This window comes from Eublepharis macularius, chromosome 2 (assembly GCF_028583425.1).
Source record: "Eublepharis macularius isolate TG4126 chromosome 2, MPM_Emac_v1.0, whole genome shotgun sequence".
Lineage (NCBI taxonomy): Eukaryota > Metazoa > Chordata > Lepidosauria > Squamata > Eublepharidae > Eublepharis > Eublepharis macularius.
Window position 1 is genome coordinate 130572034 of NC_072791.1, and position 25036 is coordinate 130597069.

A 25036-nucleotide genomic window follows, 5' to 3' on the forward strand; every position below is an offset into this window, starting at 1 on the left:
GGGACTTTTACTGACATGGAAAGCAAGAAGGTCATGCATTAAAAGGGAACATGCACATGACATCATGCTCATTCTGAGCATGGTTCATGGCACTCTCAAAGCTTTCCCTTTTAAGCCAGAGGAAAAAAACTAACATATTTATCTATCTCAAGGGAAACCTGCAAAGTGACTGTGGGGAGTGTCTACATCCTCTATTGCCACTGCAGGAAGAGAGAATGAAGCTAGTTCAAAAGTTCAAAATGGCATGGGCTTTCACGTGCCATTCCCCCTCCTGCCTAGTCCTATAAAGGGTTCACTCCCCCTCCCCTTCTCCACTGAGCTGCAACATTACAGTATTGTTCAGAAGAGAAAAGGAAAGCGAGGGAAGAGGGAATTCAGACATGTGAGGGACAGTCCCATCACTGTTGCCTTGTGGGGTAAGGTGAGGGGCAGCAGGTGACTGGTATGGGAATGGGGGGCGGGGTATGGACATAGTTCCTACTCTACCTGCTTCTGTGGGGGTAGTGCCCCTCTGTGAAAACCACCTAGATCTGTCAAGGAATAAATACTGGTCTCTTATTTCAATTTTGCTGTCCTGTCTTACTTCAATTTGGCTGATCAGAAAGATTAGAAATCGTATGATTACACATTAAATAGTACAAAAATAAAAGAATGCATTGGAACTCACCATGATATTTCACCGGAACAGTGCTACTAAGATTCAGAAGATCTTTCTGGGAGCCATCTTTGAACGCTTTAAAAAAACGGAACGATGTTTTTTGTTTGTATGAATTACATTTTTTCTGTAAAATGCTATTAATAGCTATTGATAATACTGCTTTATTTACAATTATAGTAGAGCTAGGGAACTCATGCCCTGATTCAAACACTTAAAAGGGTGAAAATGTTACAAAAGTAATAGTGAGCAATTACTAACCATACAAAGTTTGTTTACACTAACTAAGGAATGACAACACCAAATTATTATATAAGTCAGTGGAACGTAATTCTTTATTTGAAATAACTTGTGCTTGTTGTCAAACCTATAATCACATACCATCACAGTTTGTCATTTGGCCAAAATAGTAGAACTTATTCTTACTATAGATGTTCATGGAGAATGTGGTATTTGGGTACAACTCATTTACACACTTCAATTCTTCTATGGTCAGATCCCGGAATTTATACTGAAAACAAAAAAAGAATTTTTTAAACAATTTAACCAACTTTCTTTTTATGTAGCAAATATCTAAAGCATGCTATATTTATTAAGAATTTACCATGGCGGCAGCAGTCCTAAACACATGAGACTCTTCTAGATTAGGACTGTTCAAGCCTAATTCACTTCAGTGTCAACTCACACCTGCCATGTGATTTGAGAAGTGCATCGCTGTTATATTTGACTGTCAAAAGGACTATATATTTAACCATTGAGGCTTTTGCATTTGAGAGTTTAGACTCATGGCTAAAACCCTGACCACATTTGCTCACTGTTAAACATTTAAAGGAGTTTTTATATACCTAAATCCTTGTGTATTCAACATTATAAAATGTACATTTACTGAGTCTCTTAATTCTTCTAATTGTAGCCATGCATTACACATTCCCATAGAGTATTAGCGCTGAACTGGAAACACCCAACTTTAAATCTATACTTGCATGAAAGTTCCTGGGTAAAGCTGAGCCAGTCATTCTTTCAGTCTAACCTACCTCACAGAGTTGTTCTAAGGATAAAAATGGAGGAGAAAAGTGGATACCGAGCTCCTTGAAGGAAGGATAGAATTTTTAAAAATGCACTAAATGAATAGTTTGGGTGGTGCTTTTGGGTTTCCTGCCTCAAGGAAAGGATTTTGCATTCTCTAGGAAAGATGCAAGAAGGAAGGTCTGACTGAACTGACTGAATTTCCACCAGCCTATAGCATATAACAGGTGGAGCAGACATTTAAATCAGTGGTTGCTGGGCTCAACCCATCGGGGCTGCAAGAGTAAAGTAAGATGTTCATAGCACTGCAAGTGTCATTTCAAGGAGGGCAATCTTGGGTTCATTTTGAGAATCTGAGAAGCATTTTAAGCCATGCAGAAGCAGAGGAAGGTTCAGCAGCGAATAAGCGAGACAAGGAAGCGAGAGAAGGGGGGGGGGGTCCGAACTGCTTGAGCTCGGCCGGCCGACCCCTCCCTTCACCTCTGCCCCGCCCGCCGAGGGGTGGTGTTTTGGGGGCCTCTGCGTGGAGAGAGGCGTTTCTTGCTCGCTTGTTCGCTCGCCTGCGCCGCGCGCCTTGCCTTAGCCAGCCATTTCCGCAGCTTCTCTTCAGAGAATTCCATAGCTCGGGTTTTCCAAGGCCCAGCAGCGCTTCCCAGTCGCCTCAGCCAAGACGGCAACCGGCGGGGACCAAAACCAGCCAATTACTTAAGGGCAGGGCGCGAGAAGGCCGCCCCGTAGCGTCTGTCTCTTCCTGGTTCCGAGGTGAGTGACTCACTCGCGGCTGCTCTGTCTGGTAGAGCAGGTCGCTCGGCATGTGCTGCAAACACAGTGCCACCAACGCCTAAAGGGTTTAAGGAGCGAATCTGTTCTTTTCAGGTTGTGTCAAAGTGAACCAAGCTGCGGAACCCACAGGAGTCCGGCGGCGCCTTATACTGACAAAATGGATTTCAGTATGAACTTTCCTGGCTCAAAGCTGGCTCCATCAGATGTATTTCGAGTATATAGCGTGTATATATATAAAAAAGCGTGCGTTCTGATGATTATTGGAGCGGGGAAACCCTCCCCTCCCATTCTGCCGTAAAGCTCATCGAGGGTAGATGAGTGAGCCGCTTTCAGCCTGCCTCGTGGTTATGTATGCAGCCTTGAGGTTCATGGAATAAAAATGAAATACATTTTCTGAACCCGTGAAACAGCAGGATATAAATGAGATAAATGTGCTAAGTGACTCTGCGTTATTTACTTGGTCAAATATGCCGGGACATAGTCATACCAAGTAAGCGGTTATTATGTAGCTCCCAACAGGGTGAGATAGAACTTAAATTTGGCAGACGCTCCAGTAATGTTCTTGTGCATTTATCAGTGTGCACATACACTGTCAGGATCTTTACTTTAGAATTTGCTTTCAAGAAGGAAATGGACTCACTGAGTTCGGTTGGTATAACAGCTCTTTACTGTCACCCAGTCCATATTATATGGACAATATGAATGAAGCGACAGGTGAGGCAGTAGTGGGAAGAGTCCGTTGTTCTCACCCCCTTTTCATTCTTCCATTTCTCAGCTGGAAAAGGTGCATAATTTCGCATTTACAATAATGTTACAAATATGTGAAATCCGAATCCACGCATATAAGGATAACTTAAACAATAGTTTGGAGAGGCTCTAGCAATTGCTTCATTTGTTTTAATATTTTAATATTACTTTATTATGGACACAAATTTATCAGTTTTTTTGGCAGTTGCCTTAGTAAAAGGTAAAGGTAGTCCCTGTGCAAGCACCGAGTCATTACTGACCCATGGGGGGAGGTCGCATCATGACGTTTTCTTTTACTAGTGCTGAATTGTTCTTGTTCTCTTTTTATGCTGCATTCTTTCTAAATTAAATAAGAAATCAGGATACAAGAATACTGATGGGTATAGGGTTAGGAGACTTTAGTTTTTGAAAACTACAAACTGCCAGTCAGGATGTTCATCATTAAGAAAATGCTTCAAAGAGTTTTTCTCTGTATGTACCTTTCATATCCTATCTAATTGCTTAGATTGCATGTTCTGCTTTAAGGCTTTTTTGTTTTAAAGAGTTCTTGAGTAATCATAACATTCATTAAACTAATGATGTGAAGATCACTTCTTTCTCTCTATGGATAGGATATGAAATATTCTTATTTATCAATATTGCTGTAATGAAATGTTGATGCAGTATTTGACAGAAATCTACCATTTTCTGATCAGAGCAACAAATTTAGTTTGGAAACCATAGCATCTAATTATAGTCATTTCCCATGTAGTTTCCCTTTGACCATAGCTAGCCATTTTGTTCTCCTTTATATTTCATCTTATATTTTAATTTGCCAACTAACAATTGCAGAAATTTCTTCAATGTGCAACCATTCCACCAGGCCATTCCTTACTGCAGGGATCCCCAGTGCGGTGCTCATGGGCACCATTGTGCCCACTGACACCTTTCCTGATGGCCACCAAGTACTTTTAGAAAGTGGGTGGGGCCAGCATGGCTTCTGATTGGCCATTGGAGTATTGATTGGCTTGTGCAGATTTTTAACAACATTGCTTTGGCAGGAGCTGCTTCCACAGTACAAGGATCTTCATTGTGTGACTGAGAGTAAGCTCCAAATGTGCTTGCAGGTTATAAATGGTTGGGCACCCCTGACTTAATGCACCAATAATTGGCTTGGATCCACCAGAAAACTTACATGTGTAAAGGGGGGGGGGAGCAATTTCCACTAAATCCCACTCCCACAGCAGACCTCCAGCTCCTCCATCCCCGCTGTTCCAATAAGTTATACTGTTCCCTAGGGGAAACATTTCAGGGGGTCTTTTGGACTGTAAGGGCAGTGGAAAGTTGCACCCCCAGACTGAAATCCCTTCCCTCTACAGATAATTTCCAGTGCATATAAGCCATTGTTCATGTACAGTTTGTTTCTGTAGTTGAAAATGGAACCTTGGCTTCTCTCCATAACATTTCCCATAGGAATACAATTTATATATTTATTTATTTACTGCTCTTCTAGACCGCCCTCCCCATCTGACGGGCTCAGGGCGGTGTGAAAACACACAATTTGCAACATACAGTCTAAAAACAGTAAAAACATTATAAATAAACATTTAAAACTATTCCATACAATAAAAGTCTCAATTGGCGGATATAGATATTAAAATACAGCATTTTAGGCACAGGGCTTGGCTCTTACATCATGCCCTGCATCACACTTATGAGCTCCTGCATGGGTGGTGGACGGTCTTCAGTGGTATGGCTAGCGAGAGGACAGCCTAGCCCCCACCAAATGCCTGGCGGAATATCTCCGTCTTGCAGGCCTGGCGGAAAGATAACAAATCCCGCCGGGCCTTAGTTTCCTCAGACAGAGAGTTCCACCTGGTCAGAGCCAGGACCGAAAAGGCCCTGGCTGTCCTAGAGGCCAGACGGACCTCCGTGGGGCCAGGGACCATCAGAAGTTGTTTATTAGCTGATCGAAGCGACCTCCAGGGAACATATGGGGAGAGGCGGTCCCGAAGGTATGCTGGACCCAGTCCGCATAGGGCTTTATAGGTCAACACCAGAACCTTGAACCGGACCCGGTACTCAACCAGTAACCAGTGCAGCTGACGGATGGGTGTTATATGTGCCATGATTGGAGCTCTGGCAACCACTTGTGCAGCTGCATTCTGAACCAGCTGCAGTTTCTGGATCAAGCCTAAGGGAAGCCCTGCATAGAGTGAGTTACAGTAGTCTAATCTGGAGGATCACAGTAGTCTAATCTGCCTGGATCACTGTCGTAAGGTCATGGGTCGACAAGTAAGGGACAAGTTGCCGAGCCTGTCTTAGATAGAAAAATGAGGATCGAACAACCACTGTGACCTGTGCCTCCATAGACAGGGAAGCATCCAGGACCACCCCCAGGCTCCTCACTCTCGACACTGCCGTAAGTGGCGCTCCATCGAGAGCGGGGAGCCGGAGTCCCACACCCATGGACCCTAGACCCATATGCAGGACCTCCATCTTCAAGGGATTCCGTCTCAGCCGACTCTGCTTCAACCATCCGGTCACAGCTCCAAAGGCACGTTCCAGGATATCTGGGGCGGAGTCGGGCCGTCCGTCCATCATCAGATACAATTGGGTGTCATCTGCATATTGATGGCACCCAAGTCCGAAACTCCGTACCAGCTGGGCGAGGGGGCGCATATATACATTAAATAGCAAGAGGGAGAGTATTGCCCCTTGAGGGACACCACACACCAACAGGTGGCGGGATGAGAACTTTCCCCCTAGTGCCACCCTCTGTCCCCAACCGTGGAGAAAAGAGATGAACCACTGCAAGGCCGTCCCTCGAATCCCCACATCGGCAAGGTGGTGAATCAACAGGTCATGATCGACCGTGTCGAATGCTGCTGATAGGTCTAACAATATCAGCAGTGCTGACCTGCCTTGATCCAGCTGTCTACGGAGATCGTCCATCAGGGCGACTAGTAATGTCTATGTCCCATGTCCTGGATGGAAGCCAGACTGGAAGGGATCTAGGGATGAAGAATCATTTAGGAAGACCTGCAGCTGCTCTACTACCGCCTGCTCAATCACCTTACCCAGGAACGGGAGGTTTGAAACTGGGTGGTAACTGACCAGGTCAGTAGGGTCCAAAGATGTTTTTTTCAGGAGAGGCCTAACCACAGCTTCCTTCAACACTTCTAGAAAAATCCCGGAGCTCAGAGACATGTTGACAATGGCCTCCAGGGCATCCTGTAGCCCATCTATGCTGGCCTTCACCAGCCAGGAAGGGCACAGGTCCAAGGAGCATGTGGTAGGCCTAACTGCTCACAGGATCTTATCAATCTCATCCCCAGAGAGTGGGCTGAATTGGTCTAATGTTGTCCCAGAAGGCAGCCAAGGGGCCTCCAGTTCGCACACTGTATCAACTGTGGCTGGGAGATCACGGCGGAGAGACAAGATTTTATCAGCAAAAAAGGTCCCAAAAGCTTCACAGCCAATATCTGAATTTAAGTTTTGACTGTCCTCTCCTGATAAGGAGACCAAAGACCAAACCACATTAAACAATTTTGCTGGGCGTGAGCTAGCTGATGCAATGGAGGTTGCATAGAACTCTTTCTTTGTAGCCTTCACTGCCATCTCATAGGCTTTCATAAATGTCCTATAGGATGCTCTTGCCTCTTTGTCGTGAGTTCGCCGCCATACTCGCTCTAGCTGTCTCAGCTCCTGCTTCTTCCGTCATAGCTCCTCTGTATACCGGGGAGCTAGTTTGCTACAGGGGCAGAGAAGGCGATTTTATCAATGGCTTCGGAAAGACAGACTTGCCAGTCTTCCACTAGCTCATCAAACAAACCGCCAGGGAGCATCGGATCCCGCAGAACATTCCAGTACCACTCCCATCCCCATCCCAAAGATCAAATCCAGCGTGTGGCCTGCTTGATGTGTAGGGGCTGAAACAATCTGGAAGAGTCCAAGTTTGTCCATGGAGGACACTAGGTCCACAGCCTGACCAGAGGCAGCGGCATCAGCATGGACATTGAAGTCACCCACCACCAATAGTTTTGAGTGCTCCAAGGCCCATCCAGCCGCCACCTCTAGCAGACGTGGCAAGGCATCTGCTGGTGTGCTAGGCGGCTGGTACACCACACAGATGGCTAAACTCTTCTCAGCACCCCACACCAGACCTACACAATCAGTGCCGGGGATCTCCGGGACGGGGAGCGGCATGAAGGAGAAAGATTCTTGGACAAGAATCACCACCCTTCCCCCCCGGCCTCTCATTCGGGACTGATGAAGGACTGAGAAGCCAGGCGGGGCCAGTTCGTTCAGAGCAACCATCTCGCTCTCCCTCACCCAGGTCTCGGTCACGCACACCAGGTCCACATCATTTGCTATGAAATAATTGTGTAATGTTCTGGTCTTATTATTTATGGACTTGGCATTACACAACATCAGTGTCGAAGGGGGGCTATATTTCCTAGCTCCACACCCAACATGCCTCGGGATGGGATGCAGGTTAGAAGGACACTGAGCCTCACCATATCTCCGTGTCCTTCTCATCCTTCCTTGGGTCCCACGGCCATACCTCCCTCGTCCCCAGAGGACCAGGATCCCTGGCCCCATGCTGACCACTTTCTGTGTCCACCACCCTGCTACTCACACTGCTTATCCAAGCTACCAGCTCTCTTTCAATTGCAGTGCCAGTCACAGTATACAGTCATTAATCAGAGGAAACCACCCTATCAGGAGTTCAGACCAGAGTTTTTTACCTATCAATTAATTCTCTTATGTCTGGGTTCTGAACCACAGCCACATTTAATTCCATGGATGGAACTACAATATCCGCCCCCCTTTCCACCCAACTAGTTTTACATCAGTTCAAAACCCTACTCAATCATACCCACGACTATATCAATATAAGTCTCCTTACTTTTACACATAGTGATCACCACAAACCTAATTTTTTTCCAATGGAGAAATGCCTAAAATGGGTCAGATCTTTGGTATGACCGCACTCAAGAGTCTTGCGAAGGAAGAAATCATTTGAAGAGTGGAGCAGCCCTGAATTTGGTAGAGATTTTTTGCTTAGGAAATTGTATCATCTGGAGTGAATCTTGTTTATTCTTCATGCAATGATTTGGATTATGCAGATTAATTTGTGGGAAGACTAATATATGCAGCACACCACCTTTTAAGTACCACTTGATCCTTTTCCAGCTATGATACAGCTTTTGTTTTTCATAATAGTCTTGCTGGATCAGATAAATGATCTGTTTCACAGAGAGACCAATGCAATGTTTCACAGGGTGACAAATTCAATGCCCCCAAGAATGTCTGCAAGTAGGGCATGGAGGCCAGAGCCTTCCACTAATATTACTTCTCATAATAGTACTCAGATGTTTACCCCTTGTGAACACGGAGGTTCTATTTAGTCATTGTGACTAGTGGCCATTCTATCATGAATTTGTCTAATCCCCTTTTAATGTCAGCTAAACTGACAATTAGTTTTGAATGAAGAAGTACTTCTTTCCATTTGTCTGCTCCCCATGAGTATACTCTCCATTTGTCTATTCCTCATTTTTTGATCCTGTTCATAATTTTTATAAACCTTTTTCATGCCCACTCCCACTTATTTTCTCTCCTTAATATTTCCTCATAGGGAAAGTACACCAGCTATTGATAATTATGGTTGCTCTGTTCTGCACCTTTTTCTACACTATAACTCTCATTTTTGATATATGATCAGAACTGTACACAGTATTTAAGATGTAATCACACTATAGATCGGTACAAAGGCCTTATAATACTGGTCATTTTATTTTCAATCTATTTCCCAATAATCTCAACACAGAATTTGCCCTTTTCACCACATTGAGCTATCTGCTACAAATTGTAAGATGTTCCCTAGTGAGTTACTGCCAGGTTAGACCCCCATCAGCATATATTAAAAAATATAATTTTTTATCCCAGTGTGCAGCATTGGCAAAACAGTGTTTGAAATATGCAGGAACTATATACATAATTAAGCCTTACAGACTTCATAGAAATAATACTGTGCTTATATACCACTCTTCTAGACAGATTAGTGCCCCACTCAGAGCAATGAACAAAGCCAGTGTTATTATTATCCCCACAATACAGCTGGGGCTCAGGGGAGTGGCTTACCCAAGGCCACCTACTGAGCTCGTGCCACTAGTGGGATTTGAACCAGCAGTGTTGATTCGCAGCCGAACCACTTAACCACTGTGCTACAGCTCCACTAAACTTTGTGTAACTTACCTCCAATTATAATTCCATCCAGGTAGCAGCAGTAAGGCTACTGTAGCAAAAATAAATACAAGTCCCGCAGCATCTTAAAGACCAACATTTTATTCCAGCCTAAGCTTTTGTGAGCTATAATCTACTTCAGAGGCGGAGTGGATCCTCATTGTGCAGACAGTTCTTGCTGAGACTATGCTGCTATATAAAATGTCTGCATAGTGGGGATCCACTCACTACATCTGAAATCTACTATAAGCAAGGGACCCTCAAGAAGGTTTTTGGAGGAAGGGGCCATCTCATTTCCCCTCCTCCACTATATCTTCTTTCTCTTCACTGAAAGTTCCTGTAACCTTTCCTCTTTTCCTACCTTGCCTCCTTCCCACACACCAGCCAACTTACTTTTATCTTCCCACTTGTCTTTAACTTTTCCCTCCTTCCCTGTTAGCTAGCCTTTCCCTAGGAAGACTGGCTGAATTGCACAGTGCTGGCTGTCAGCAGTTATACAGTAGGGAACGCACAAGGACTTGCAAAGGTACCTCATTTCCCCTTCTATCCCCCTCCTCACACAATTTTCTCTTTCTCTCCTGCTGGCAGCCGCCTTTCCCTGCTTCCTTCTGACCTTCCCACCCACCCACGTTTTGCCTGCCCCCCCATTTTCAGGTACATTTATTATTCATTTACTACATTTAAACCCCATCTTTTTCCACGCTGTGCTCCCAAAGCAGCTTATGTCATTCTGTTCAATCTTAACAACTCTGAGATAGAGTAGATTTAATGTATGTGTCTGGCCCAAGATCACCCAGCAAGATTCCATGGCAGAGAGGGATTTGAACCTGGGTCTCCAGATTCTATTCTGAAATGCTAACCACACCACCAAACTGGCTTCTGTGGGATAGCTGCTGTTGAACAGTAGCAAGCAGGGCCGGACCTACGGGGGGGGCAGGGGGGTAGTCTGCCCCCAGCGCCACCAGGGAGGGGGCGCCGGGAGCAGCTCCCAGCTGCCGGAGCGCGCAGGCGGCAGTGCGGGCAGCCTCGCAGCCCCCGCGCTGCCTTTTGCCTGCCCTGCAGGGCAGGGGATGCGTGGCAAGTCGGCCGCCCCGTCCTGCGGGGAGGCAAATGCCGCGGGCAGCCTCGCAGTCCCCCGTGCTGCTTTTGCCTGCCCTGGAGGGCAGGGGGTGCGCAGCAAGCCAGCTGCCCCCTGTACTGTGGCGCAGGCGAAAGCAGCACGGGGGGCTGCGAGGCCGCCCGCGCCATTCGCCTGCGGGGAGGCGAATGGCGCGGGCAGCCTCGCAACCCCCCGCGCTGCTTTCGCCTGCCCTGGAGGGCAGGGGTGCGCAGCGAGCCAGCTGCCCCCTGTACTGTGGTGCAGGCGAAAGCAGTGCGGGGAGCCATGCTGCCTCTTGCCTGCCTTGGAGGGCAGGGGGTGCCCGGCAAGCTAGCCGCTCCCTGTCCTGCGGGGAGGCGAATGCCGCGGGCAGCCTTGCAGCCCCCCGCACAGCTTTCGCCTACCCTGGAGGGCAGAGGGCGCACGGCAAGCCGGCTGCCCCCTGTCCTGCGGAGCAGGCGAAAGCAGTGTGGGGGGCTGCGAGGCCACCCGCGCCATTCGCCTGCGGGGAGGCGAATGGGGCGGGCGGCTTCTCAGCCCCACACGCTGCCTCCGTCCGCCCTGCGTGATGACATCACCAAAGTGACATCATCACGGAGCGTGGGGAGCGCGCGCGCACGCGCGAGGATGTAAGCCAAGGGTTGCCCCGGGCGTGGGCAACCCTGGATCCGGCACTGGTAGCAAGCAGCCATTCCTGGATGAGTCATATAAGTTGCATGGTATCACGCCGTCTGGTGGTTGCTGGTGGGTCTGGATCCATTGAGTCCTCCCTCCAAGGTCAAAGCCCAAGAAAGGATCCTCCCCTCCCTTGCCTTTTATTGACACAAACTGAGACTTGAAGGCTGACAATAGCAACAGCCACAGAGGACATTTGTTTCTTAGTTACAGGCACTGTTTCTAACATTGGGCACTGGTGGTTATTCCCGTTTTGTTGGGAGGGTGTTAGATTTCTGATTCTCCCCCCCCCCCTGCAAACCTGGGGCTTTTCTCAGGTTTGTAGAAAGATCTGTCTTGTCTGTTCATGACTTCAAGCTATGGATTTAAGTATCCACAGATTTGGCTACACTGAGAATTAGATATATTGATGACAAGCAGAACCCTCAAGGACTTGCAGCACACTTCTCATATTTCCCTTCGACCTTCCTTTCCCTGAAAGCCCTCCCCCCGGTCTCTCCCCTTTTCTGACCTCCTCCTCTCATCCACCAGCCAACCTAGCTTTATGTGCTCCCATGTCTTTAGATTTCCTGCCTTCCCTTCCCATGACTGCTTCTATTCATGAAAACGATGGCCTAGTTGCAGTTTGTCATCCAGCCAGATCCACCTATGCAGTGAGGAACCCACAAGGACTGCCAAGGGGGGGAACATCATTTCCCCCTTCTATCCCTTTCTCCACACTAGTTCCTTTTCCCCTCCTCCTGGCAGTCCTCATACCCTCTCCCTTGCCACCCACCTTTATCTGCCCCCCATCTTCAACTGCATCTATTATTTGTACACCCCCATCTTTCTCCACAATGGGAGCCCTAAGCAGCTCACATCTTTCTCCTCTCTTCCATTTTATCCTCAGAACTCTGGAAGGTAGGTTAGGCTGAGGGAATGACTGGCCCAAGGTCACCCCATGACTTTCAGAAGAGTTGGGATTTGAATCTCTCAGATCCTAGCCTGAAATGTTAACCATTACACAATACTGGCTTTTTGTGGCAGTTGCTGTGGGACAGTAGCAAGCAGCTAGGCCTGGATAAACCATAGAAGTTGCATGGTATCAAGTCTCCCAGTGGTTTGCTGATGGCCCTTTCCCCCATGTTTCTTCCCTCAAAGACCAAAGCAGCCCTGGAAAGGGCTCCCCCCCCCCTCACCCTGCTGTTTACTGAGAGAAACCAAAGTTTCAACCAGCAATTCTGTTGTGGTTGCCTAGTAACAGCCACGGAGGGCAGCCATTTCTATTGGGGGCGGGCAGGTGTAACACTCCCAGTGTATTTTTGTTTAGCTTTTGATTTTGTTTAGATTTCATGGCACTGTTTTCAGGTTTGTTGATCTTTCTTGTCTGATCATAGCTCCAATCTCCAGACTTAAGTACCCATAGATCTGGCCACATTGAGAATTAGATAAATGCTTACACTGGAATAAAATTTTATTAGTCTTTAATGGGCCATAAGACCCCCGTTCTTTCTTTTTTTTAATAAATTTTTTATTTTTAATTACTAACATCAAAAACACACACTACATCTACAAGTATTGCATTCCCTTCATAATACAATTATTTAAAGTTAAACTTTCTAATATGCTATTAGATTGGTAGATCTTATAAAATACGAACTACAGTCAGGATCAGGTCTTCTTCCCCCCCGTGTCTCGGTCGCAGCTCTCTCTGAACAGCTACAGTGGCTGCGCTCACTCCCTCCTCCCCATTCCCCCCTTCAGATTCTAAATCCTCTCCTTGCTGAAACTCTTGATGATTAAACACAAAGTCCCTCAGCTGTACTTCCGATGTTATCTTGTAGGCTTGGTCTTTATAACTGAACCAGATACCTTCCGGAAATAGCCATTTGTATTTTATTTCACGCTTCCTCAGAAGAGCTGCAAACCTTTTATATTTGAATCTTCTTTTCCGAGCTAAAAATGGAACGTCCTTCAATATCTTAACCTTGTTACCCAGAAAGTCCAAGTCCACATTGTACGAATTATATAAGATGGTGTCCCGAGTCTTCTTAGATGAAAAATTGATAATAATCTCGTGAGACAGCTGACACTTCGTTGCATATTTTGAAGATGTCCGGTGGACTTCCAGAATATCGCTTTTTAACTCTTCTTTAGTTGCCTTTGCGAATGACGCCAAAAGTTCTGACACCAAATCCTTTAAATTTTCACTTTTCTCCTCCTTCACATTCTGAAGACGCAATACCGTCTGAGCACGATCTAATTGTAACCCTATCAATTGATTCTCCAAAAGCTTTACTTCTTTGTTTGTTGCTTTCATGAGTACTGCGTTTTCCTGAGCAGACTGCTCTGCCCCAGATGCTACGTCTTTAATGGTTTTCACTTCGTTCTCAACTGAGCCAGCCCTTTGACCGATTTCATTTAGCTTATCAACAAAGGGCTTCATAGCTTCAGCGACCGACCGTTTAACCACCTCTTCAAGAGACTCTCCTTTCCCCTGCAAAGCAGCCAAAACAGATTTGCCCACAGCAGGGCTCTGCTTTTTCGTCGCCATCTTAAGCGGGGGGGGGGGGGGAGTCCGCCAACTAGGTTCCAAAACTCAATGAAGGGGAAGATATCTGAACCTTCTTAGCTTCCACCAATCCTTCGCATACGCTTGGAATGACAGAAGGGATTCGCTACTTACAGGTTTTCACCTTAAATCTGCTTGTTGCCATTCTCCATGGGCCGGCAGCACGCGATGTGCTGCGCAAGTCTGCCGGCCTCCGTAGGAGCAAACGGGCAATTTACCCCCTGCATCAACTTCAGGGGGCTCTTCCCACAGCGCTCCGGACCCTGACCCCCCTACCTGGGAGTCCTGGGGGTTAACCCTCGCAGGTCAACCGCCCAGTCAGGCTGCTCGGGCGCTTCCTCCCGGACCTGCGGAGAGGAGCATCTGACATGGCCGGGAAAACGAAACCGAATCATAAGACCCCCGTTTCTGACTACACTTGTATATGATTAGAGTTCACATCTTAAAACCCAAGGGTGTCATAATGACAAATAGTAGGACAGAACAGAGATTAATCGGCAGACTGCTTCCCCAGAGTAGAAATATTATAAGGGTTGTCATACTCATATGCTCTTGCAGTGCTGACACCATCTATTAAAAAGTGTTTTGATATTATCATATATTTTGCTTATGTCATGGTGGTTGGAACATTGTTATATAAGAAATGATGTCACAATCAAGTTCATAACAGTCTGGTTCATCACAGATAGCCACCAACATACTGGGTTACTTAAAACTTCCACTTCAACTTTTTCCCTTAAAAGCAGGCTGCATCCTGTCACATAGTGTAAATTGGAGTACTTCAGGAGAAACTACAATGATTGTCGTTGGCTGGATTATTTTCCTTGTAGCTTTAACATTGATAAGTAAAATTCCAAAGGTGAGTACATATTGAAATGGGTGCTGAATATGTCAGATTGTTACTTATGTTTGCAGTTTGATGCAAAAACAGTATGTTTTCACTCCCGCAAGCCTAGGATGACTTCAGCTCTTATGTGGTTCATGGGACATCTTTAGATTTATCACACAAAGGATAACAAACCTCCACATATCACTGTACATAATTATCAGAGCAGATAGCCTCTCTTTTAAAACATTGTTTTGACAGTGATGCCAGTCTATTTTCCTATAGAACAGCATCTACCATGAAAAGTGCAAATTTTGTGCATGTGTGCAAATTCATGCAGCCACATCTATTCTTACCACTGTGAGCAATTTGAGAGTTTGGGTGGGAATGGGAATGTATTCAGTACTGTAATAAGTAACTTACTGTATCAAATAAGACAGATGCAATATGATTCTGAGCAATTACTTGGAAGCTATTTCCACTGAATTCTGTGCTGAAACATGCACAGCATTGGAGTATGTCTCAAGCGTTACAGTAGCTTGTGCATTTTATGAGAAAATTAGTTCTTACTAGAATATTAAATTGTGCTAATTTATATGGATAAAATGTGACAAGTAATAGTGTACATTTAAAAATCATTGACTGATTTTTCTACGTAACAAAATAAAGGCACAAAGCATGCCCCAACTGGTGGAATCTCTTGCATTCGGGGGATGCATTACCTTTAGTAGAGCACAGTGGAAATAAACCACCCTATGTAATTCAATTACTCCATGTTGCATAGAAATCAAAAGATTATTTGCTTAATCTCCCTCTCCTTTCATTTTCTCCATCATCAGAAATTTATGTAGAAGTTGAGATGCCTATATCCCCTTCTATCCCCAGCCATCCCTTATCAAAGCCTGATTTTTATCTCACTTCCTTCTATTTTATTACTACTTGTATTATAATAAAAGGTGCTGGTTTTTCTTTTATGGTTTGTCTTGAGATAATTTCCTCCAAATTAGCCTCCAAACTAGCCAATATATCCCCCATGTGTTTGGTTACAGGCTGGACCAACAAAAAATGAAGGTGGCCAACATTAACTAGTATTGTTTGGATGAACAAAGCTCAGGACATAAATCCCCATCGGTTTCAAGGATGAAGATCTTCCACTTCTGAGAGGCATTTTAAAACACCAGCAAGAAAGGACATTCTAGTAGCGTTCACCAACTAATCCCTGATGCAGCACTGAAGGCACTGAGGCGTACTTTTTGTGTTGGTTACACATAAATCAATCCACACTGCATCAAGTCAATGTCATGAGTTTCCTGGACCTTCTGTACATTACAGTTATCTCTGATTCACAGAGTAATGGGCACTGCAAGCATCATCTATAGCAGCGTACTTGAAACAGATGTATCTTGGGCTTGAGAGACCACCAAACAGAATATTTTCCATGCATTACAATTTCTAATGGAGTGAATACCTTTAATATTGCCTAGCAACTACAATGGCAAAATTCAGGAGACGTATCTGGTAAAATGAAACACAAAAATATTAAGTGTCTGCAGAAGGATGCATGCTACAGACCTGAAGCTAAAAAAAAATATGTAATCCAGAGTGTATGCAGTAGTATTACTCATATTTCTTTGCTAGGGTTAGAGGCTTAGAACCTCCTTTTTTGGAAAATGTTACAGGAGAAGTTTGATATGTCAGTACATACACAATTTCCTAAGACATGCAGAGACAAACTAAATACAGTATGAAAACATTTTGTTTCTATCAGTACCGTTTACCAGGAATATTGAGCAGGAACTAATATCCTGAGATTTCTTTAAATAAAAAAGACGCACACTAAAACAAAAACGTTGTCAAGCTTATAAAGATAATAATTTAGAGCATATGGGTTGTTTGTTTGCCCTCAATAAGCAGTCTTCTGTTGCAGCTGGTTTTGAAGAGGAAGTATAATAAATCCAAAATTTTCATTGGTTCTATTTGTATGCAATACACCACCACACTACCTTTCTAATCTTCTCCTGAGGTTCTAGACAAGGCCAGGGAATGAAGAAACCCAGAGGATTCAGAGAGGGCCTGATACTGCAGAGGCTCCTGTTGACCGTGCTCCAGCAGTGCCAGAGACTGCAAGAGACCTGGCCACCAGCCTCTGAGATAGCTACTAGGTCTCCACCTGCCAGAACACAAACCTGAGCCTCTAGCTCCCCAGGACCACTCCCACTCCACAAGAGCAGCATCAGAAGAAGGCCTAGAAGGGAAGGGAGCCTCCTTTTTCGTTTGTGAGACTGAAAGCTCTACCTTTCCCAAAGGCCTTGGCTTACCAATATCTGGGTTCATTCGGGGGTGTACCCATGCCTAAGTCATCATGAATTCCAAACTCAGCTTGAATAAAAGTTAAGTTTATTAGCTTAAGGAGTGTTTGCAAAAAGTATAAAGCACTCTTAAACAATCAACAGACATAAAACAATAAAAACTTACTGTTGCTACATAAAATCTGCCTATCAAAAAATGTAAGAGCTAGCTACCTTAGCATCTGTTTGGCATTCACTGGTTGCTTATCTCATCTGTCCATTCAGAATGCGAGTCCTCTCCCATGCCTAGATGGTTTGGCATAGGGACATACCGAGGTGATGAATTACATGAAGCTTTCGGCTTCTGTCTGGCATACTTGCATCATGCTCTGAGAGAGAAAAGAAATGGAATGTCCTGGAAAGGAACTGGGTGAGCTGAGAAGCCACCTTTTCAGGATTCAGTGCATCATCCGGCAACTCCAGAGCCAATCAGGGCTGAGCAGCTAATTAGCATTTCATCTGTGTGAAGTTCTAGGAAGTGAAGTAGCTCTTCTCTGAGAACTGTCTCCCAAGGTCCAATCACTGGGGAACTCAAGAGACTACTCTACAGGTGTTATTAATTAGCCCAGTCACCACATATCTAGCTAGACCACAGCCTGAAAATACTTACAATTCTGAACTGGAATGCAGCCATTTTTACCAAAAACCTGGCTTTGGACTGTCAAAGGAGGTTAAGCACCAGATTGGCAGCATGCAATCCTAGCCTAGATTCAGAACAGGGCTCTGAGAGTAGTACTGCTTCGCAGGCTCAGGTGCAGCTCAGCTTCAAGAGCCTCAGCACCTACCAGCAATTGCAGCTGAGCCAGATTAACTCCCAGCCTATTTAGACTAAGGCTTTGGAAGGCTGTACTGCTGGATCACCCGGTTCACTAGGCTCAAATTCTGTGCTCCAGCAGAGCCTCCCAGGCCCCACTCCAGGGGAGACTATACCAGCCCTGCCTGCAGAGCTCAGGATTCCTTCCCTGCTTTCTCCTCTCAACAGCAGCCATTTCAGACTCTGGGAAACTTTATCTGGGGTCACAGGACCTCTATGAAGTAAGCCACAAAGATTGGAAGACTGCAGTGATGAGGGGGAAGTAACTTCTTTCTTCCTCTTCCATCTGCAAAACTCTGCTGATGGAAGAGATTTGATCCCCCTCCCCACTGCAGCCTCCTGGTCTATGTGGCTATTAGTCAGTGCAGGTCCTGGCAGTCTGGGAATAAATGCCCAGGGTGGGTGGAAGCAGGGGCCTGCAACTGTCAGTCCCTTGCACAGATAGATTGTTGGATCCAATTCAATATAATTTGTCAACCCAGATGCATGTTACAGCTTCCCACAAGTGTACGTACGTATGTACGTACTTACACCATTATCTGCCATCTGCAGCTCAGAAATTTGGACTATTCTAACCATAAAGAATCTGTCTCTAAATATACACAAAAGAAAATTTCTTATCAAGATAGTACAAAGTATGCAACTCCATTCTGTAGACCTATAACACAAGAAATATTAGGGAATATATATCTTACTCCAGTTATTGGGTGTGCTGTTGTAGTAAATGGCATTTCAGTCTCCCCTCATCCCTCTAAACCTCTGACTAAATACAGAAGTATCATATTATCAACTGTTTCCACACTCCAACAGAGCAATGCTGAGATGTGCTGAAATGTATTCAATGACCTCCTCTCATTCTGCTTATATTGCACATATCAAGTTCTGACACAGAAAAGTACTCCAAAGAGGCAAAAAAGTGCTGCCATTCTTGTTACAATTATAGACTTAAATAGTACAAACAAAATGGACAGTATCTAACATGGGTTCATACACAAGGGTGTTCATTTGTCCAATGGAATTTGGATAATTTATATTTGAACAGCTGATTCCACATTGTATCACAATCCACTTTTAAAAATCTCTGTTTCAAAAGATATCTGCAATTTGTCCTGGAGGGCAACTGTTGGGGAAAAAATAATCTAAAACTCCTGTGGTCATGATATTATTCTTGCAATTCTTTGGATCTTGGTTTGTTCCAATTAAATGCTCTAACCATTGCAGTTACAACTTACAAGTAAACAATCCCTCCCTCTTATTAATTATGCAGGGTGCTATTGCAACAATTGATTAATTCATTTTTAATTAACTTACCTAGTTCAGTTTAAAATTTAAGATAGTGGCTACGCAATGATATAGCGAATACAGGAAGGGACCTGGGCTCTGATTCTGTCATTAAATTTCTTTTGTGAACCTATGTTGTATTATTGTTCATCCCTCCATCTTTAAAGTTATTTATTCCACTGAAATGTTATTTGACCTAACATACTGCTGAAATGTAATACATTTGTCGTAATGTGGGTCCATTTTAATACCTATTTATGATTACGGTATCGATAGGAAATGTGTCCTATTTACCAATTTAAAATTTTCATATTATTTTATGACAGGTATTTTGATATTCTCAATAAATAACCATATTCAAAAATATAATGAACTCCAGCAGCTTCTGCACAGCATAGGCACTTATTCTAAGTAGCCAAGTGCAAGATTTGTGAAGATCTTTCCTCAAGCCTAAAATTAATGGTCAAACAATACTTTGCAACAAGAAGAAAGGGGCACTATAAACATTTAAACCAAACAAGTGAAAAATTAGATAAAATGTTTGTAATTTATTATGTACATAACTTGCTTCAGAATGCACTCTGAAAGTGCAAAAGTATACACTTTGACAGCACCAGAAAACAGTTACGCTGAACAGTTTTTACCTGATTTGTCATTTTGTGCTAAACACAATGAGTTTCACAAAAATGAAAACATGGTCTCTAGAAGCATCCTCGGTAATATGTTAACATTTGATTGTATCACTCTTACTCAACAAAATAAATAGAAATCCAACAATCATCACAATTTATTCACTAGTCTCTTCAAAAATGTATTTTCTTTCCAGTGTGTTCTGGTCTTTTGCTATATATGAAGAAATAAACTTTAGCTACAGGGCTAATTAATATTACAGAAAGCAAAAGCCAAATCAAAACCAGTCATGCTGGTTAATATAAAAATAAGGTTTTTAATATATATTTTTGAAGTACACAACAAAGTAGCTCACTAAGCCTTTCCACAATACAACTGCCCTGCCCTCTAACAGAGACTGCTGTAAGAAGTGCAAGTACAGTTGTAACAAAATACATAGGTAATTTCCAAATGAAGTTTTACTTAAATACAAAGTGCCCTTAAGTTTTATTTAGTAGTATCGATAAATATTAACTACCGTAGCTGTGCAAAGCAAGGCATGGAAAGGCTTTATGAAAACTATATTATTTCACATAATCAAGCTTAAACATTGCATCTTTGATAAGAGAATTAACCCTTTATTCCATTCCTACATTCAAGGAAAGATTTAAATATGATCTGTAAAACAAGGCACATCTTCCAACCACTGAATAGAATTGGAATACCAAGCTGGAGATTTGCTAATACAATCTGAGAAATCACAAATGCAATGCCTAGCAGGAAAAAAATATATTCTAACTTTTGCTTTAATGTTTTATGTACCTCAGGAAAAACTTTGGGTATCCCAATTCATCTGGTAGCCAAAGATTTTTATATAAGGTGACAAAATAAGAAGGGTGAAGGGGGAAAGGCACAAAGAATGTAAACAGATACATTACTATAGGGTAAACAGCATAACATCTGAAAAGAGATTACAATTACGAGAGACTACTTTTGGAGTACATTATGCTAGTGTTCATGGAAATTATATGAAATGTAAAATTGCATGGTTAAGTGCAATGGTGAGCAATATTTCTAGTTATCTTTTGCAAGACAAGTAACGCTGAAGTATTTCAAAGTAGAGTCTTAAACAAATCTTTCAAGAAATGATAAAAATATGCATGTGGGGTAGAAAGACTCATGAGAAGTCTAGGCAGTACAGAATTCTGTTATTAAAAATTCGTTACCAGATCCAATGTTCGCCAAAGGAGTATATCTGAACTAATGATTTAAGACAGTCTCACATTAGGATAATTATAAAATTAACAGCAACTTGGTCATATTTCCAACAGTCATTGTCTTGGCTGAACACACACAAAATCAAATGCATCTGTTGGACTCACACACAGTGAAAGTCCCAAGATAAAGCAGTTTTGTGTGATAACGTACACAGTTCTGCAAAAAAATAAATGCTAGTGATTACAGTATTATTTTAAATAAGAATTCTTGTTAAATAAAAGATTAATTGTAACCATCTAATTATACCAATTGCCCCAAATTTCCATTTCAAGAAGGTACTGCAAAGGCAAACAGTTCTCCAGAGAGCTAAAAAAGGCTGAGTGGTTTTATAAGGAAATGCTTTTAAAAAACGAAAACAAAAAACTTTACACTCCACTTTCTCCCATTTTGAAACATGTATTAGGAGTTTGGAGTCCTTCTTTCCAGATATTTAATCTTCATGGTAGGAACTATCAGTGATTTTTGCTGAGACAGCACATCACAGGTGCTTGGGGAATAAAAGACACAAAACATAGGACTGAAATTAGGATTTTGTATACACAGAAAAAATTCTGTAGAACAGAGTGAACATGCAGTCTCTTGCAACATGCACATATAGGGCTGAATCCAGACTATACTGACAATTTCCACTGATTCCCCCCTTCCTGTTGCAGATTCCCCCCTGCCCCAATATTGTTCCTCCTATACCCTAGGAGAAGAATTTCAAAGAAAGTAGGATGCAGTAGGAGGAGGGAGGCAGGAAAGTTCCATTCTACCTATGGGAAACTTAGTCTGGATCCAATCCATTATGGACTTTTACTTCTGCTTGAATCAGAGTGCAAAGTATCAAAAAAGACATGTGGAACTTCTTGACGAACTGAAAAGATTCTTAGTTGTTGAAAATCTATCAGTACTTTTATTAACTCATGAAATTCAGAGTAACTAGCCAGCTGTCTAATCAGAACAACACAGACTGAATCGGCATATTTGTTGGAAAAATCTGGTACTAATGGTAATATATACTAGCAGGCTTTGGAGTCGTTAACATAATATGTACAATCCAAAATTGCAGACTGAAAAACTGGGGGTAAAATTATGTTTAAACTATTCCTAAAATGTAAGAAATCCCAAACCATAGAAATTAAATATGAAAACATTGCACATTCATGTTTTCCAAGGTAAATGTTTATTATTTTCATCTTAATTTTTTGGCATAAAATTCCAGCTCGAAGAGGCGTATTAATCTTTTGGTCCAGTTTCTTACTGAAAGAATTTCTAAGTGATGCTAGTTGCCCAATTCTGTCTTCTGCATGGCAGCACAGGATAGCATCAGGCACTGCACTCAGTGCCAGCCAGAAGGCTTCAATGTAATGCATGTGTAATCCGCTAAATGTTGAGGCAGGGCTTTAAAGGCCCCCCTCCCCCAGCATTCTATTCACAAGGCCACAGAAAAAGGCCCACACGACTACTAGCAACTAAGCTTAGCAGGGGGGCTGGGTGGGGTTTACATTAGCAGTTAAGGTGTTGCTCATTAGCGCTGCTGCTCTGCCTCACACTGGATACTGCTGTTCCTGTTTATTCTGCAACAGCAACTGCAGTGGAGAGAACTGGGCCATGCATTAGCGAAATGCTACTTCTTCAGAAGATCCCATTCTCCTAACAGAAACAACAGTACAGATTACTATTGCTTTCAAAATCAGTAACAGCAGTTAAATTTTAAGTACGTGCTTTACCTGAACAGAAAAAAGAATGACATTTTAGGATTCATAACTCAGGACATACTTTGTCTTTTAAAAGAGAACAGGAGCAATATTCTTTGTTTTCCAAGTAAAATGAAGAAAGCAGACTGATGTACTGGTGTGTGGGGCCCACATGCTGTAAGCCAATGCATAGTCAGTCAACAGTCTGCCAACATCCTTGAACTACTTTAGGCAGTAGTAACATTCATTCCCTACCTATTCCATCTAATAATCTCCATTAGTGCATTATTTTTTTGTAAAAAGAAACCTTGGCAAGTATTAAAAATAATCATCTGGGGGTCAACCTAAAAAAAAAATCGTATTTTTGTGTTTCCTCCATAGTTTATTACCCTTTCATATTGAATGTAAAACTGAAGCCGAAATCTGGGTCAAGCGGAAGAATGGAGGAAAAGAAATGGAAGAGCAACAGAAAACCCAAGTTATGGCTAATTGGTTAACGCGTTCTCAGCTTTTTGGCCTGCTTCTTGCGTTTCAATTCCTCCTCTTCACGTCTCTGTTCTTCTAGATCTTCTTGCATTCCAAGTCTCAAGCTGCAGAAGGAAGTTTTAGGCATGCTAAGTTAAAACCAAGACAAAGCAGCACACACAAAAAATCCAAACTAGAATCTACATCACTAGAAGGCCAACTCAGGTAGAAAGGTTTCACAATGATTCCAGAAGTTTATCATGGCTTAAGTGACAATAAACTTCTGAAGCCAGCAGCCAAGATCCAAGGTTGCTGCTTAGGATCACTTAAAGGGTTTGTGCTAATACTACGCATTTTTGGACTACTCACCTCTTGGCTTCCTCCTTCTGCTGCTCTTTCCAGCTGCTTTCCATGTAACGTAAGGCATAATCACTTTCATCTTTATATCTGAAATAAAAAACAAAAGTTAAATGCAAAAATATTCAGAGATAAAAAATATAAAATAAATTTTTATAACAAGAATTGCATTTGTTTAAACAAAACCAGAATATTTCAATTAATAATACAATTTCAGAATTAGACCAAACCAGCATTACTCATTGAGAATTTTTTTAACCTTTAATCACGTTCTGACAAACAGAATGAAGTGTATTTAGGCAAAGTTCCATACTACTCTTTTTCTAGATACAAAAAAAGGGAAGAGGGAGGATCCTTCGAACTATAGTCTGATAAGCTTACTGAACATCATAAGTAAGCTATATGCAAGGCATCTCTTGAACAGAATTCTAGATTGGTTTGTGCAGGAAGATATTACAGGGGCAGAACAAGCATGCTTCAGGTCAGGGAGATCTACAAAAGACCGGTGTTTGATTATCCAACATCTCATCGAGAAATATTCTTCCAGGGGAAGTAACATCACTTTATGCAGCCTTTGTGGATTTTAAATCTGCATTCGATTATGTATCTAAAATGCAACTCTGAGACAAATTAGCTAACTCCTCCATTGACAGAAGACTTTTATGCCTTATATGGGCTTTATATGACCAAACCTTCTTGGGGGTCATGTGCTGCAGGCAAGTACATCTTACTGAACCCATTCAAACCTCTAGAGGAGTCAGGCAAGGCTGCCTGCTAGCACTGGCATTATTTAACTGGCTTAATTTACCCACATTCCATCCTTCCAAACTTGCTAATAGGTCAATACCAGTCTTATTATATGCTGATGACACAGTGTTACTTTCTAGAACTCCTGTGGGGCTAAGGAGGGCATCGAGGAAGCTCTCTTCATATTGTGAAAATGAACCAAGATAGTTGCTTTTGGGCGCAGGCCAAAGACCTGGTCATGATTGATTAATAGCCATCATATTGAAAAAATAAAACCACAAACCGCATAGCAAAATTCCATCGAGCACAAAGGGGTTCCTTTGTTCCTGCTGCTCTCAAATTATATAAAGCTAAGATCTTAGCCCAATTGCTGTATGGTTCGTTTATGGGACCACCCAGCTCGTGCTTTGTACCACAAGAAAGAGTTCAATCTAAGTTCTTGAGAGCCATTTTACAGGTACCTAGGTGTTTGTCAAATGCTAGGATAAGACCGGAGACAGGCTGCCTGAAAGTTGAAGCCTGGATCCGTATTCTATCTATCTATCTCTATATATATGTGGTTAAAGGGACATAAACCCACAAAGTCTATTTCCCCTGATATTTTGTGACAACTATCAATCAAACTGGCTGAAGGCTGTTCAGAGAGAGCTGCTAAGAATTGGACTTTCTTCCTTATGGAATAGAGCATGCAAAAAAACTAGTTAAAGCAAAGAATCAAAAATATTGAACGCCAACAGTTTACAAAATATAAAGGTTTGAGTTAACATCAAATACCCTGAGGAACCAGCAAACAATTTAAAATCTTTGGAAGTAAAAGGGTTTAGAAGGGCTGTCACTTTAGCTAAGTGTGCCGCTCTTCCTTCTGCCG

At 43.0% G+C, this 25036-nt stretch overlaps 2 protein-coding genes across 5 annotated transcripts in view; both read right to left on the reverse strand.

Moving 5' to 3' along the window:
• Positions 1-2380, reverse strand: part of UEVLD (UEV and lactate/malate dehyrogenase domains) — a 34721-nt gene extending 32341 nt beyond the window's left edge. For 2 of the 4 annotated variants that reach the window (XM_054970507.1, XM_054970511.1), the window contains exons 1-3: positions 2260-2380; positions 1082-1166; positions 668-733 (exon numbers count right to left, since the gene is read on the reverse strand). In XM_054970507.1, the coding sequence (XP_054826482.1) occupies positions 668-733; positions 1082-1166; positions 2260-2301 (193 nt within the window). In that variant the 5' untranslated portion in view covers positions 2302-2380. Of the gene's footprint in view, positions 1-667; positions 734-1081; positions 1167-1689; positions 2017-2161; positions 2220-2259 lie in introns of those variants that run through there. The other 2 variants (XM_054970508.1, XM_054970510.1) reach the window with 2 other exon arrangements.
• A 17181-nt stretch (positions 2381-19561) lies between these two features.
• The window catches only part of SPTY2D1 (SPT2 chromatin protein domain containing 1), a 29234-nt gene continuing 23759 nt past the window's right edge, over positions 19562-25036 (reverse strand). Inside the window, exons 5-6 of the mRNA XM_054970506.1 lie at positions 23434-23511; positions 19562-23189 (exon numbers count right to left, since the gene is read on the reverse strand). Of these exons, the coding sequence (XP_054826481.1) occupies positions 23093-23189; positions 23434-23511 (175 nt within the window). The 3' untranslated portion in view covers positions 19562-23092. The remainder of the gene's footprint in view (positions 23190-23433; positions 23512-25036) is intronic.